This window comes from Myotis lucifugus, unplaced genomic scaffold, assembly GCF_000147115.1.
Source record: "Myotis lucifugus unplaced genomic scaffold, Myoluc2.0 scaffold_293, whole genome shotgun sequence".
Lineage (NCBI taxonomy): Eukaryota > Metazoa > Chordata > Mammalia > Chiroptera > Vespertilionidae > Myotis > Myotis lucifugus.
In genome coordinates, this window is record NW_005871341.1 from 1,014,506 (window position 1) to 1,031,291 (window position 16,786).

Below are 16,786 nucleotides of genomic sequence, written 5' to 3' on the forward strand. Positions count from 1 at the left end.
TGAGGAATTTAGATACTAATCCTCAATGGAACATGCAAAGGTCCAGTTTAGCACACCTAATGGTACTGCCTGTTTCCACATGCCATTGATCACGCCTGCTGTTTATGAAGTTCTTTCTTTTATCTAGTAAATCTGTGCTTCAGTTTCTTTCATTTTGGAATTACCTTCAACAATTGTTTAAGATTCAAGAAGAGAATGCTTTTAAGCCAAACCCACTGTTAATGGATGTGAAATGTATCCAAAGCCCACATCCATCATAAACAACTCGAGGGGATGTCAAAAGCATATAATCACTATTGCTCCTACATGTAATATTTTAAAATTTCAAATTATGGGTGACTTTCAGGGGCTGTTAAATCCTGATTCTGTTATTTTTTATTAACTTTGAATTAAAATATACTCTTGCATTTCACTCTCATTAGTTTACACAGAAAGCTGCTAGTCTATTTAAAGTCTGAAAGATAAATTATAACTGTAACTACTACTGAAATGGAACTGCAGGAAAAATAGTTCAAATACATTTCAAATACCTTATTTATTCTGCATAAGAATAACATCACTCTCTTGAAATGAGAAATTGAGAGAAATGCAGAAATCTAGCTTAATTTTATAAAATATAGTTGAAACTGTTGCTATTTCTACATATCAGTGCTATGAAGAATTCCAAACTTGTCTTTGTTAAGTGCTTTAGAATGTCCAAGAAAAACACTATATAACAAAAATCCTTCATTTTAATACTTCCAAACAATCAATAAAACATTTAAGGCTTGCTATCTAAACTACTAAAAATTATGTGCAGTGTTATTTTAAAATGACACCCAAAGCCACTATTTTGGCAGCACTGAATTAAGTATGTAATTTTTTTGTGTAGGGATCTGTGTTTGTGCACACCAAATTACATTCTCCATTAGTGAGGCTCACCTTGAGGGTGGACCCAAAACTATTAATGCCTAATGTGGCAAGTAGGACATCCCTATAAAATTTAGAAAATGAAAATTTCAAATTCTCATCTTTCATACAGTCTTGGTGCTGAAAGTGACCCCAGACTCTTATAGTTGCCCACAACATGACCTGGTTACCCTGACCTGAAAAAGAACAAGTTCATCTTAACGATGGGCACTCATCCACAGCATAGGAGCAGACGTTCATTCATGGGTTAGCACATGTTCTCACGGGAAGGAAAGGTGACAAAGGCGGACCCCTGCATTACGGTCAACTTTGCAACCACTAAAATGCCACTACTGAATAGATAATGTGGCTAGATATTATTATTAAAGACTAACTAATGCCTTACACTTCACCGGCTCTCCACTGTGCACCTTCTACTTTCAGTGCTTCTTGGAGGAGAAGCCACATCAGAACCAGAGCACAGAAAATCAATTCCGGTTTTCAAGTTTCAAAAACTGGCTTTTGGAGTCAGAGATTGGTAGCTTGAAAATTTAAAGCCACGTGAATATTGGCGCTTAAGCTTCCAAAGCCAGAGCCAGAAGAACTCATAGTACAGTATGTACACAGAAATGCTGGCCACAGTTGAACGTTTGTGGAAGAGAGCTGGCTCCTCTCCTCACTCCGCAATCTGACTCATGAATGAGGGTAAACAAGAGGGCTGACACGCCCGTTCCTCTCAGAAGGAGTCCTGCCCTGCACCCCAACTCTGGTTCCATCCTCAAGTAGATGTGGCAGTTTTAGAAAAGAGGAGGCCTGTGTCACAATTCCAAGCTGGAACCTAGGACACAGGCATTGCCTTAGAGCAGCTCCCGGTGCCTGGCATGGCATGGCATGGGAGCAGGGAGTGGACATGATTGCTTGGCATGTCTAGACACAGGTGGCAGAGCACTGGTTTCCCTGTATTTCCCAAGTAGTGCTGAAGGGAAGCCAAAGAATTCCAATCCTCTGATCCCTCAGGATCTTCCTGCCTCAGGTACATGGAAAAAACTGAGAGAGGGAGCTCATCGAAGGAGAGCTCACAGTCAGGACAAGGACAAAGATTCAATCCACCTGGACTGCACACCTCTAGGTCAGATAGAGCCTCAACGCCTCAGAGACAGTGAGCATGACAACGGATAGGCGCCTTTCCCCTAGTATCTTGGCATTCTGAAAACTCCACTCAGAACGTAGACTTCCTTCTGGCAAGATCTCTGAGATTGTTTCTTTCACTCAGTAGAACACATGTTCGAGTGGGAAAAATATCTGACTATAGCAAAAGCAAAGACATATTTTTGAACACTTGATTTCATAGCCAAAAATTCATAGCTGTGATCAGAGATGAATCTTAACAATGGGCAGTCATCCACAGAATATGAGCAGACATTCATTCATAAGTTAGCGCATTTTCTCACAGGAAGGAAAGGTGACAAAGGTGGACATCTGCATTATGGTCAGCTTTGCAACCACTGAAATGCCACTACTGAATAGGTAATGTGGCCAGATATTATTATTAATGACTAAGTACTGCCTGCACTTCACCTGCTCGCCAATGTACACATTCTACTTGAAGTACAAGGTATTAGTTAGTATTTAATTAGTTTTTGTGGAACCTGAAACTTAAGTAATTTGAGGGGCTCTTCTTTTTAACACAATCAAAGTTATGCATATATAATTAAGTATAGGGCTTTTGAAATTATAGGGCCTGTAGCTCATGTTTCAGGGGCTTCATGTTAAACCTACTGTGCCTATGACAATAACTTTATTCAAAGCATTCTTGTATTTTCCCCATTTAATGCATAGCTTAAGAAATCTTTATTAATGGTAAATGAATCCATTGTTCCACCTCACATGCAGAAAGCAGTCTGTGTAGGGAGAATGGCAGTGTGGTGAGTAGTTAAGTAGGTAATCCTGGCTGCAATTGTACCTCTGAGCTCCTCAACCTGAAAATATACTTTGCTATTTGGATTAGAAGGAAGTTGCAACACACCAAACTATTTTTAGTCTCATCTATTTGTTTCCACTGAGCTTTTAAACCTAACTTAATCCTTTTCGAATTTAGAATGTCGACTAACATTTTCAGATGACATGTAAAAACTGCTATGCCACTGTCCAGACAGAGTTAGGTGGAAATTCAGATTTGGCAATTATCGAGAGTGACTGCCAACTGGCAAACTCCCAACCTTAAGATGCTGCTTCCTGTGCGTAGAAAAGCGTTGCCAGAGGAGGGATGAGGGGCAGCTCTGTCTGGCCCGCTGAGAGCAGTCACAGTGCAGCCACCCCCAGTTTAGGTGGGAGCATTTAGATTATGAAAAGTAAATGATGAAGCAAAAATGAGCCTTGAGCATTGAATCTTCTCTTTTTGTGAAAAGGAAAACTTGACATAATCTGTACAGATTTTTATAAAATTGGAGTTTAGCCAAAACAAGGTGGGACTTTTGCTTGAGAATCATCTGCTTAAAATTTTTGGTTTCATTATTCAGATTTACTATGCTCCAAAAAGTATCCTAGGTCAATCTTTAAAACTGAGTCTCATTACCTTTATAGTAATATTTAAAGTTACTAATCTAAGTACAGGAGAACAGTCTATGGGGAGTGTGATAGTTTTAACAAAAAGGTAGCTCCATAGCCTCACCTCAAACTTGCTTTATAAGGAACATGTCAAAGTGGAAAAAGAAAATAATTCCTCGTTTTCCTTTTCACTTTTGTTGACAAAGAGGGGCGAGAAGGTTTAAAGACCTTTTCTAGAATAAGTCATGAAGCCACATTTCTCTCTCTCACAAAAATATTCTAGTTCCTGTTATCCTTTGGTTGTTTAGAAACCCAGGCATCCAAAAGCCATGACAATAGAAAATTTATTTTATAATCCTCATGTCTGGCTGGCAATACTGCAAATAACTGGTTATTATAGGAAGATTGCCCAGAAGTAAATGTTAAGAGAAACATCTTGAAAACTTACATTATGTGAAAAACATCACACATTTTACAAGAGAAATTTTTAGAATGTGAAGTATGTAAAAGTAGGTATTAAAATATTTTAAATCACAGCTTCTCTGGTCTAGTTCTCTGTGTCTATCACTTGTGCTCCTGGAGTAAAAAGTCAGTACCATATTGCTATAAATTATTAACATTAACAGCATAAGTGAGTTACTTATAGTATACTATAAACTAACCCTTAGTAAATTATTACCACTTGCTATCTCACAAATGATTTATATACTCTAACCTGTGGCAAACACAGGGCAAGTTAGTGTCACTCTCTCTGACTGCAAGAAGTTACAGAGATTGTTTTTGACATAAGAGAAAGAAAATCCATTACAACTAATGACAAAATACTTGTTCTAAGTAAACATGAAGGTATCAAAAATATGCTGATGCTTATTTTCATTAATTAAGAGCTTTAGTAATCATGGTACTAAGTGTGCCAACAGACAAAGGAAGACTCAGATTTACCCTTTTGTCTGACATCATTCATTGAATCTATTATTTAAATTGGAGATTATTTACACTCTGTCTTGTGTTTTGTTTTGTTGTGTTTTTTTAAGCACATGACAAGCCATCAGCAGGTGTTTGGTGAATGCAATTGTATGTCTTGTGGTATCCACTAAAAATATTTCAAAGAAAAGCTCAAGAAGAGAAGTTTAAAATGACATATCAAAATATTTTGTCACCCAAACTGGTTTGGCTCAGCGGATAGAGCGTAAGCCTGCGGACTAAGGGGTCTTGGGTTTGATTCCAGTCAAGGGCATGGCATGTACCTTGGTTGCGGGCACATCCCCGGTAGGAGGTGTGCAGGAGGCAGTTGATCGCTGTTTCTCTCTCATCCATGTTTCTAACTCTCTATTCCTCTCCCTTCCTCTCTATGAAAAATCAATAAAATATATTAAAAAATATTTTGTCCCGGTTTTTACTATTTCAATAAATAACAGGCTTTTCTAAGCATCTTAATTTTGAAATATTGTGGCTTCCCCAAACTCTGTCATTAAGCAATTAAGCATCATCCTTTATTTGTCTTGTAGATCATTTAAATCTATCTATCTATCTATCTACCTATCTATCTATCTATCACTGGTCAATATCTAGGATAAAAATGATTTGCTGATGGTCCATTAATTCTAAAGTAAATTCTATGCCATATATCAGAAGTCAGCAAAACTGGCTCAATGGCCAAATAAGCTATATCCATTTGTTCACAAAGGCAGAGTAGGGAAGTTGACTAGAGACCTTATAGCCTGCAGAGCTGAAAATAGTTACTATCTGACCCTTAGCAGGAATATGTTTGCTGATCCCTTGCCATGACTCAGAAAATCGGAACTAAAATGAATTTTAGAGGCCATCTAATCTAGTGATTCACAAGTCCAGATACACATTAGAATCATTTGAAACAGTTTAAAAAATATAGACACCTGCCCCCAACCAATAGAACTGATTTAATTTGTCTTATAGGACCTTGAGTAATCTAAAATTTTATAATTCCTCATGTGCTGCCAGGTTGAGAACCTCCGATCTACAGTGGGGCCTTGACTTACGAGTTTAATTCGTTCCGTGACAGAGCTCGTAACTCAAATTACTCGTATGTCAAATCAATTTTCACCATTACAATGAATTGAAATGCCATTAATCCGTTCCAGACACCCCAAAACGAAGTTTTGCAAAATAACTGCAAGCACAAATGCGAGCACAACACTGATGCTTCAACTAAGAGCTAACCGCTTAAAGTGAACGAGTGAGACACATGATGCTGGGCTGATGTTGTGGTGTTCACTGTGACGTTCGCTGCACCAACTAGCGGTGGGGTATCTGAAGCTGGCTCGTAACCCGAATTTTAGCTCGCAACTCAAAGCAAAAAATCAGCCGAGAGACGGCTCGTATCTCGAAAAACTTGTTAGTCGGGACACTCATAAGTCAAGGCTCCACTGTACTCCCTTCCTTCTGGCTATAAATGAGAAAATCTAAACATAGAAAGTTGAAGTGACAGGCACAAAGCTCAACTAATTTTCAAACTTTTCAGCACTCCAGCAATCCCTTAGAGTTCTCATAAGCCTCTCCGACTAACTCAGGACCACAGAACATTAACTGGTTCCGAGTGCTTTAATCAGCTCTGACTATGGCAGACATGTGTGCTTCCTGTGAGCATCTAGAATAATGCCTGGGAGGTGCCAATCAATGGTTGGAATCTTTCATATGAAAAGAGTTCAGAAGAGAGAAAATATCAGAGCTGATAGGAATCTTAGAAAATTCCTAACCAAACTGTTTCATCTTACAAACAAGCAAAGTGAATCTCTCAAGGGTGTTAATGTTGTGTCTAAGTCCTCAAGTTTTGGGTGTAAGGCCAGAATGAAATGCAGAGTAGAAAACCACTCTGCAGGATGGAACGAGAATGGTTAGATGGAAAGAAATCTTGGGATAGAGGTCATGAGAGGAAAATATACCACAATGGCTCATGAGAACCGAAAAACAAAGATATGATCAAGAGGCCATTAAAAGGAGGCAAAATGTGCGAACGCATGCACACGTGCATACACACACACACACACACACACACACACACAAGATAAATGAACCCTCCTCTCAGATTCTTATAGCAGAAACTATTTTCTTTCATTTTTAAAAAAATATATTTTATTGATTTTTTACAGAGAGGAAGGGAGAGGGATAGAGAGTTAGAAACATCGATGAGAGAGAAACATTGATCAGCTGCCTCCTGCACACCTCCTACTGGGGATGTGCCTGCAACCAAGGTACATGCCCTTAACCGGAATCGAACCTGGGACCTTTCAGTCCGCAGGCCAACGCTCTATCCACTGAGCCAAACCGGTTAGGGCTTTCTTTCATTTTCAATCCTCACCAGAGGATGTGTCTATTGATTTTAGAGAGAGAGGGAGGGAGAGCAAGAGAGAGAGAGAGGGAGAGAAAGAGAGATATCAATGTGAGAGATACAGAGACATCAATGTGAGAGAGAAACATCAATTGGTTGCCTCCCACACCCAAACCGGGGATCAAACTCACAAAGGCTCAGTGTATGGGACGAAACTCAAACCAACTGAGTCACCCAGCCTGGAGAGAAACAATTTTCAATACCAGATAATTAGGCATCAGAAGCAATGAAGAAAAGTCAGGTTCTCCCTTTCTCTTCCCATCTTTACTAAACCCAAAATAAACACGGCAATGAAAGGACAAAGGAGAAACAAAATAAGTTTCTATTGACAGAAAACTCTTTTCAGATTGCATCAATCTTGCAAAAACTTTGTTGCCCCATTAACTGGAATCTAAATGTGAGCCCTACAGATGCACAATCTTCCCTGCTCATTGTTTCCTTCCTCTTGTATTATAAGGAACACACAACACACTGGGATGGTTTATCTGCTGATGTCGTTAGAGAATTAAGGAAGCAGGATAAAATGCTCAGATCTTTCGTTTTGTTTTTTAATTTAATTTTATTGTTTAAAGTATCACAAATAGTAGTAGTTATGCTCACTATATAACAGATAGCCCTAAAAAGACATAAACTGTCAACTGCCTCATTCAAACAAAGACTATGATTGTAGGCAAGTTGTCAGTCACCAGATGGCTTGATACATCACCTTTGTACCCTTTAGGTCTTATTTATTTATTCATGCATTTATTTTTCATTCATTCACTCATGGAGGCAGAAATCTAGATATACATAATGCTTATCTAGCTAAGAATAGGAGAAAGAGAGCTTTATGGCACTAAAACTGACAGGCATCTTGTGACTCTATAGGGAATAACTCAGTACTCGACTTTGTTAATTAAGAATGCAACAAATTTAATAAAATAGCATTAGCAATAACAACTACAATCTATATAATATTTGATGTATGGAGTTAAAACAAATAAACATTTCTCTTTTCATCCCATCTACAGAATGGTATGAGATATGTAATTGATATGAATAGAGAAAACTATACACAATTTGTGCTAAAATGAAGAATGAAGTAACAGTTTTCAAAACAATGTTATCAATTGAATAATTGGAAATCCCCTAACATGGGAGTTTATAGTGGAAATTATTAAATTAAACTCTGATAAATTACAATATTTTTTAATTTCTAGGGTGATTCACAATCTATTATACTATAGTAAGTCCTCACTTAACATTGTCAATCGTGACTTTAAGCAAAAGGATGTATAATGAAACCAATTTTACTATAAGCTAATTGATATAAGTAAGAATTAAGGTTCCTACAGCATCTCATTAATGCTATAACAAAATGACATTGAATGAAAAAATGTTATTTGAGAACCTGCTGTATATTATTCATAAGGTGCCAAGGTTCGCATAGTTTTTTCCAACCTGCTAAATAAACCTAGACAAATTAGTAGATAGAATAGACACTCGTTCTTTTTCAATCATCTCTAGATATTCTATGTGTATTTTGAAGAGCTTCTGGCCAAGAACTTATGGCCTAAAATGTCAAGTCTCCTGGGAGATACCTATCACTGTGTTTTGTGAACACTTGGAGGTATCAAATCAGTACTTGGATGTATGTTTAGAGAGCAGGGTAGTAGTCTAAACTACAGATATGAATGTGTGATCCTTTAAGAGATGGGTGTTTTTTTCCTTGTAAGGAGAATTCAGGATTTGCTCTCTTTAAAAAATTTTTTTTTTCTTTATTGATTAAGATATTGCATATGTGTCCTTATTGCCCCATTGCCCCTCCCCACCCCACCCCCCACTCATGCCCTCACCCCTCTGGTGTCTGTGTCCGTTGGTTAGGCTTATATGCATGCATACAAGTCCTTTGGTTGATCTCTCCCCCTTACCCCCACCCTCCCCTACCTTCCCTCTGAGGTTTGATGGTCTGATCAATGCTTCTCTATCTCTGGATCTGTTTTTGTTCATCAGTTTATGTTGTTCATTATTTTCCCTAAATGAGTGAGATCATGTGATATTTATCTTTCTGTGACTGGCTTATTTCACTTAGCATAATGCTCTCCAGTTCCATCCATGCTGTTGTAAAAGGTAAGAATTCCTTCTTTTTTACTGCAGCGTAAAAGATGGGTTCTGAATTATGGAGTTAGATAACAACAGCTAGAGAGAGTGTAGATAGAAGAGGGCTAGAATATAGCTGAGGTTTAAGAAATGTGCAAAAAACAACAACAACAAAAAAAAACCCCTCAAGGACCAGCAAAGAGGAGAAAGGTAGAATCAGAGAGGTAGCAGGAACACAAGGTGAAAGTGGTATCATGAAAATAAGAGAGGAAAGTATCATGAGAAGGATTTTTCCATGGCATAAATACTGCTTAGAAATTGAGGGAGACAAGAGCATTGGCTCTGGCAAGATATTGATCATGAGTCACAGGGGTGATAGAAATGAACTGAAATAGGTTGTAGAAAGAATGGGGAAAAGGAAATGGAGACAGGAAGTCTTCAAGAAGTTTGGCTGTAAATAGGTCAATGAAATGGGGTGTAAGCTGGAGGTCAAGGGAAGGTAGTTGTAAGCTAGAGAGAAAGATCCAAACAAGAAAGGTTAATTGCATATTACTGGCCTTTATACAAGAGCAAAGACACAGAAGGAAGGTGGAGCACATGAATAGAGTTTCAGCAGGGTAGTGCAACTGGTGAAGAGAAATGAGGTGCTTCTTTCTGGTTGCATCTTGTTTTTTTCTTTCTATAAAGTATGTAGCAAGGTCATTGGCTGAGAGTGAAAAAAGTAGAATTATTAAAGCACCTGAGAAGAGGCAAAAAGGTAGGAAGGAATTATCTTGGGGAATAAAATAAAGAATTAATTAGGGAGATCCAAGATGGTGGTGGAATAAGTAGAATGCTACACTAACCTCCTCCCAGGACCAAAGTGAAATTACAGCTAAATTAGAACAATCATCCTGAATAACCAACTGAAGACTAGCCTGAAGACAAGTCTTAGAACCAAGGTTTTACAGAAGACACTAGACTAGTAGGAAGGGCAGAGATGCACAAAGGGCTGGCCCCACTCCCACAAGTGGTGGCTAACAGTCTGGAGGGATATCTCAGCTGCAGGGTTCCCCCTAATAAGCCTGGGGTCTCAACCACAAGCTGGGTTCCCTAGCTCAGAGCACCAGACCCAGGAAGAAGCACCACATAACATCTGGCTGTGAAAATCAGTGGGGGTTCTATCTGCCAGGGAGAGACAGGAGTTTTCTAGAGACACAGGTGCATTCTTATTGGGCCAAAACACAGAATTCCATTCACAGTCACTTACCCTGGACTCTGGCAGAGAGAGAGCTAAGTCAACTAAAGTCCCAAGACACAAATTTGGGGTATGTGGCTCTGGAGAGAGACTCAAATACACAGAAGAAAGAAATTGAAGAAAATACAAATAAGTGGAAGAATGAATATACCAGGTTCATGGATAGGAAGAATTAACATAACTAAAATGTCCATACGACCCAAAGCAATCTGTATATTCAATGCAATTAATATCAATTTATCAATGTTGTATTTCACAGAACTAGAACAAACATTCTAAAAATATATATGAAACCACAAAAGACCCCAAATAGCCACAGCAATCTTGAGAAAGAAAAACAAAGTAGAAGGAATCACACTAGCTGTAATCAAACTATGCTACAAAAACCATAGTAATCAAACTGGCATGATACTGGCATAAAACCAGAGATATAGATATAAATGGAACAGAATATTGAGCCTAGAAATGAACCCATGGCCTCATGGTCAATTAATATTTGACATGGAGACAAAACACACAATGGACTAAAGATAGTCTATTTAATCAATGGTGCTGGGAAAATTGAACAGATACATGCAAAAAAAAATGAAACTAGACCACCAACTGACACGATACACAAGAATAAACTCAAAATGGATTACAGACTTAAATGTTAGACTTGAAACCATAAAAATCCTAGAAGAAAACATAGGCAGTAAAATCCCGGGCATTTCTCTTAGCAATATTTTTTTCTCATGTATCTCCTCAGGCAAGGGAAACAAAATAAAAAATAAACAAATGAGACTACATCAAACTAAAACATTTTTTGCACAGCAAAGAAAACGATCAACAGAATAAAAAGAGAAGCTACTGAATGGGAGAACATATTCCCCCATGATAAGGGGTTAATATCCAAAATTTATAAAGAACATAAAATTCAACACCAAAATAAAGAAACAATCCAATTAAAAAATTGGCAAAGGACCTGAATAGACACTTGAAAAGATGCTCAATATTACTAATCATTAAAGAAATTAAAACTACAATGAGTTATCACCTCACATCTGTTAAAATACAATGAGTTATCACCTCACATCTGTTAAAATGGCTACCAACAATAAGTCAACAAACAAGTGTTGGTGAGGATGTGGACAAAAGGGTACCCTTATCAGTGGAAATACAGATTGGTGCAGCCACTGTGGAAAGGAGTATGAAGTTACCTCAAAAAATTAAAAATGGAGCCCTAGCTGGTTTGTCTCAGTGGATAGAGTGTCAGCCTGTGGACTAAAGGGTACCAGGTTCAATTCCCGCCAAGGGCACATGCCTGGGTTGCAGGCTCAATCCCCCCAGTAGGGACATACAGGAGGCAGCCAATCAGTGATTCTCATCATTAATGCTTCTATCTCTCTACCTCTCTCCCTTCTTCTCTTTTTAAATATATATTTTTAAAAAGTTAAAAATGGAACTGCCTTGTGACCCAGTGATTCCACTTCCGGGAATATATTCAAAGAAACTTGAAACCCGAATTAGAAAGAATATATGCACCCCTATGTTCCTTTGCAGCATTATTTACAATAGCCAGGATTTGGAAGCAGCCCATGTGTCCATCAGTACATGAGTGGATACAATGGAATACCACTTGGCCGTAAAAAAGAAAGAAATCTTACGCTTTGCAACAGCATGGATGGACCTGGAGAACATTATGCTAAGTGAAATAAGCCAGTCATAAAAAGACAAGTGCCATATGCTTTTACTTATATATGGAATCTAATGAACAAAATAAAAAAATATTAATAGATAGAGAACAGACTGACAGCTGTCAGAGGTGAGGCGGGTGGCAGAGCTGGGTGAAAAGGTGAAGGGATTAAGAAAAAGAAAACCCTCATACAAACAGACAACAGTATGGCAATTACCAGAATGAAAAGGGTGTGGGGGGAAGTAGAAGGTATAGGGGGGATAAATGGTGATGGAAGGAAACTTGACTTGGGGTGGCGAACACACAAAACAATATACAGATTATAGAATTGTATACCTGAAACCTATATAATTTATTAACCAATGTTACCCCAATAAATTCAATGAAAAAGAAAAACAGGTAATTAATTAGGAAAGTGTAATAAAAGGGTTCTTGGCCAGTTTTGAGTGCAGATATTTGAGATGTATAGTCCATCATAAATACAAAGTGGCTAGAAGTAGTGATGAGGAAGTAATATCATCCAATTACCATTACTGGTTGAAAGTTAGGCCCCGGGTAATAAGCAATGGATAAGCTATAAAAGAAAAGTCATATTGCCATTTTAATAACTTCGTAGTTCTGTTGACATTTGACTCTGTGTCCATGTCAAATGAGGAAATAAAATATTCTTTACAAATCTAAAGAGTTTTTTCTCAGTTGCCCAGCAGAAAACTAAAAGCATGCATCAAACAAAACACTTTGTTTACTGCATTTTAAAGTGAGATCTGAATTCGGTTAACAAATCAGTAAGATAAAAATGAGAACATATTGAGTTTTTACTTCAGAGGTCACAAAGTCCTTTATTGTTAAGATCATTCAAATGTGAAACTTGAGGACATAGATATCTCCCCTTGTACTCTGAACATATGCCAGGTGAAAATTAAAAAATATTAATGTACAACTTTAGCAATTGCATGGGTGAAAGCAGTATGATGGGAATTAATACCTAAAATAAATGCCCACTGAGGCTCTGGAAAGACCACTGTGTGATTTGACCAGGAAATGAAAACTAACACAATAACTTTGATCATCAAACTAAAGAACATGACTTTTTAAAAAATGAGATAAAATGCAAATATTGACACTTTTTAAAAATATATATTTTATTGATTTTTTACAGAGAGGAAGGGAGAGGGATAGAGAGTTAGAAACATCGATGAGAGAGAAACATCGATCAGCTGCCTCCTGCACACCCCCTACCGGGGATGTGCCTGCAACCAAGGTACATGCCCTTGGCCGGAATCAAACCTGGACAGGCAGACGCTCTATCCACTGAGCCAAACCGGTTAGGGCATATTGACACTTTTTTTTGTTAATCTTCACCTAAGGATATTGTTTCGATTGGTTTTTAGAGAAAGTGGAAGGGAGGGAGGGAGGGAGGGAGGGAGAGGGAGAGAAAGAGACAGAGACAGAGAGAGAAAAAAACGATGTGAGAGAGACACATTGATTGGTTGCCCACAGCATGGCCCTAAAGCTGGGGATGGAACCTAAGATCCTTCAGTGCACGGGCCAACGCTCTAACCACTGAGAAATTCTGGCAGGGGCCAAATACTGACACCTTTTATAGTCTGTATTAGGACATAATAGTTCTTTGCAAAATTCCTTTTAAATTAGGAGATGAAAGACACAATGTCAAAACATGGGTCACAAAGCCCAGGATGCCATGTGAAAACCTAGAGAAGGAAAAATACCTTAAGGATACCTTAATGGAGACTGGACATACAGAATAGAACTGCAAGAACAAAGGTTTTGGCATCACTGTGTAGAAGTTGATACCTAAACCAAGACAACTAATATGGCAAAGAGAAAGGAATTGTGAATATACAGGTTGAAGAGATATTTTAGAAAAAGAGGTGACATAATGAAAATTTTAATTATAAAGTCAAAGTTGTAGCAACCTGGAACAAAGAATTAAATAAATGCAAGCACAATATTTATTTACTCTTCTCCTGATATTTTTCAACAGAAACATTTTAAAGTACATTTATGAGACCCAACCCTAAAAGCATGAAAGCTAAGTGAGGAGATGAATGAGTAGCTAAAAAGAGCTGGCCAAACTAAAAAAAAAAAAAAAATGTTAAAGGAAAAGAGATAAACCCTACTATAAATCATGTTAAGGTTAAATTACATTCTAATGAATTATAAAAATTCTTTGGTTAAATAAAACATTAAGATTATGATAAGTGAAATAAGTCAGTCAGAGATAAATATCACATGATATCACTCATTTGTGGATTATAATGAACAGCATAAACCGATGAACAAAAATAGATCTAGAGAAAGAGAAGTGACAGAGAAGTATCGATCAGATGCTCAAACCTCAGAGGGAAGGCAGGGGAGGGTGGGGTTAAGGGGGAGAGATCAACCAAAGGACTTGTATGCATGCATATAAGCCTAACCAGTGGATACAGACACCGGGGGATGAGGGCATGGGGGGGGGGTTGTGGAAGACAATGGGGGGATAAGGACACGTTTGTAATATCTTAATCAATAAAGGAAAAAATTAAAATTAAAAAAATGTAAAAAAAGATACATAGGCAAAAAAAAAAGGACATTAGAAGGTTTGGGTTTTTTTCCTTAGAGATTTTTTATAATGATATTTGTTCTGGCAGGAATTGAATATACAAATGTCACAGCTGAATGAATGTGTGTGGTTTGAGAACAAGTGAACTGCCTCAAGAATGGGAAAAGGAACTTGGACTGCAATAAAAGTATTTCTCAACATGGGTTTCTAGACCCTCCACCAATGCAGTAATGGATGACTGGTTTTAAGTAGAGTACTCCAATAGACTAAGAAAAGTTGATGATTAAGCTATCCAGACAAACTACACTGTCTGATTGAAAATTATGTATTTGTGTTTTTTTAAATAAAAATGGGAAATCTGCCTTGCTTCCTTTATCTCTCATTCTTGCAGCAACGGGATTGTGCCCCTGACACTGTGTAGCTCATAGACCTACTGCAGGCTCTGCATTCTAGGGAAATAAGACAGGAGAAACAACCAAACCAAAATATGATATTTGCATACACCAGTCAATGATACAAATGTAATACAGATCAAGTAAAAAGAGAGAAGGCAATGATAAACACTTAAAGATGAGAAAGGAGCTATGACTACACATTGGGAATTTTTAATACTAAGAAAAGAATATAGTAAAAAAAGGTAATGCTGATAAATTTGAAAACCCAAGACAGGTAAGAATTTCTTAAACACAATACCAAACACACAAAACATAAAAGGAAAGGCTAATAAATTAAAAGCTTCTTTTCATCAAAAGACACTAAAAGACCAGCCACTGACTGGGGGACCATGTTTGAAATGTATAGAACTGATAACTGATCCAGAACTCATAAGCTCCTACAAATCAATTAAGAAAAAAGCGCAGTCTATTTGAAAAATAAGAAATCAATATGAACAAGCCATGAACAGAAGCAAAAAATCAAATGGCCAATCAATATGTATTAAGCTGCCCTATCTCCTTAATAATCATTTCACATCTGATTGCCAAAAAGTAAAAAGCCTGAAAATATCAAGTGTTGTATATCCTAGGGATGGATCTATGACAATCATTATACTCGAATGATGGGAACATAAACTGGTACAACAGATTTGAGAACAATTTATCATCAAATAGTAAAGTTGAATGGGGTTTAATTCTATGACCCAGTGATATAATTATCTACCCTACAAAGAGCCTGGACCAGGAGACTGTAAGAATGCTCACTGTGGCACTAGATCTCGATTGTGGTTATCTATATGGAGGAAAGAAGAACTATGGGTTTAGTAAGAGACACATAATGACCTTCAATTTATTTGTAATGTTTTATGCCTTAATGTGGGGGTAGGGTACCTAGTTGTCCCTTATGTTATTTCCTGCAATTGTTGGTTTGTCTGAAATTTTCATAAAAAAATATTTAAAAAATAAGAATTACTTACCAAACTATCCACATCTATGCTGGAGTTTACAGCCCACTGCAGCGTACTCATGATATTCATGGCTAATGTTAGAATGATACCTACTGTTCCTTCTCCATCACCTATGGGGGAACAAAGATAGAAACAAACGTTATGATATTCCTCTCATGAACCCCTTTATTTATACATCATTTAAAGTTACATTTCAATTTTGTGCCAGTTTTCATCAACTTTCATCTAAGTTCACCATCTATCACTAGTAATAATGCCCTGCATATAGTAAGTATTCAGTCAGGGTTTTAAATCAAAGAATGATTGAAGATTAGGAAAGAGTTGCCCTTTTTTCAATGTTTCAGATATTGAAGGGGCCGTTGGTGCTGGGCATATACCATGTTTATCTTTTCTACTATTACTCTGTGAGTAATAATACCTTCAAAGACTACAATAGACAATGGGGGAAAAGCCCTGTGTCTCAATGAGCTCTTCTACAAAGAATTCAGATGCTGTTGGGAAGAAAGTGGGCTTACAGTTTCACAGGGAATTCCACAGGTCTGGCATTTGGAAAGGGAAGACTGCCATTTATGTTATAAAAAAAAACAACTAGTTCACCCAGGAAGAACAAAACTTAAGTGTTTATAGAGTAAATAGATTTCCAGGGCTGGAGAGGACCACTAATTAAAATTCGTAAATATTCAGTATTTATGACCATAAAAATCTTCCAATACAAATGTTCTTCAATTATTATAACTTTATGTTATCAAATCACAATTAAAAGTCTTTGTGTCTTATGCATGATAAACTTGTCATAGTGTTCTAAAAAACAGATGAAATACTAGTAATTCATCCTATGATTATTAATTGAAAATTTTGCTTCCATAATTCCTCTAATAGAAGACAAACCAAAGACAGCAGGTATATCTTCTTAGTACTAAACCATTTATTTTAAATAGGTGATATTTATTTAGAATTTCAACATATTAGCCATTCTGAAGATTAAGATGAGAGTAAGATAAATTTATAGCAGTACATAATAAGCAATG

General features: G+C 37.2%; 1 protein-coding gene across 9 annotated transcripts in view; it reads right to left on the minus strand.

The window, feature by feature from the left end:
• CFTR (cystic fibrosis transmembrane conductance regulator) overlaps positions 1–16,786 on the minus strand; it is a 200,394-nt gene that overhangs the window by 36,660 nt on the left and 146,948 nt on the right. For all 9 annotated transcript variants that reach the window (XM_023763608.1, XM_023763605.1, XM_023763604.1 and 6 more), the window contains one exon: positions 15,768–15,868. In XM_023763608.1, coding sequence (XP_023619376.1) covers positions 15,768–15,868 — 101 coding nt within the window. The remainder of the gene's footprint in view (positions 1–15,767; positions 15,869–16,786) is intronic.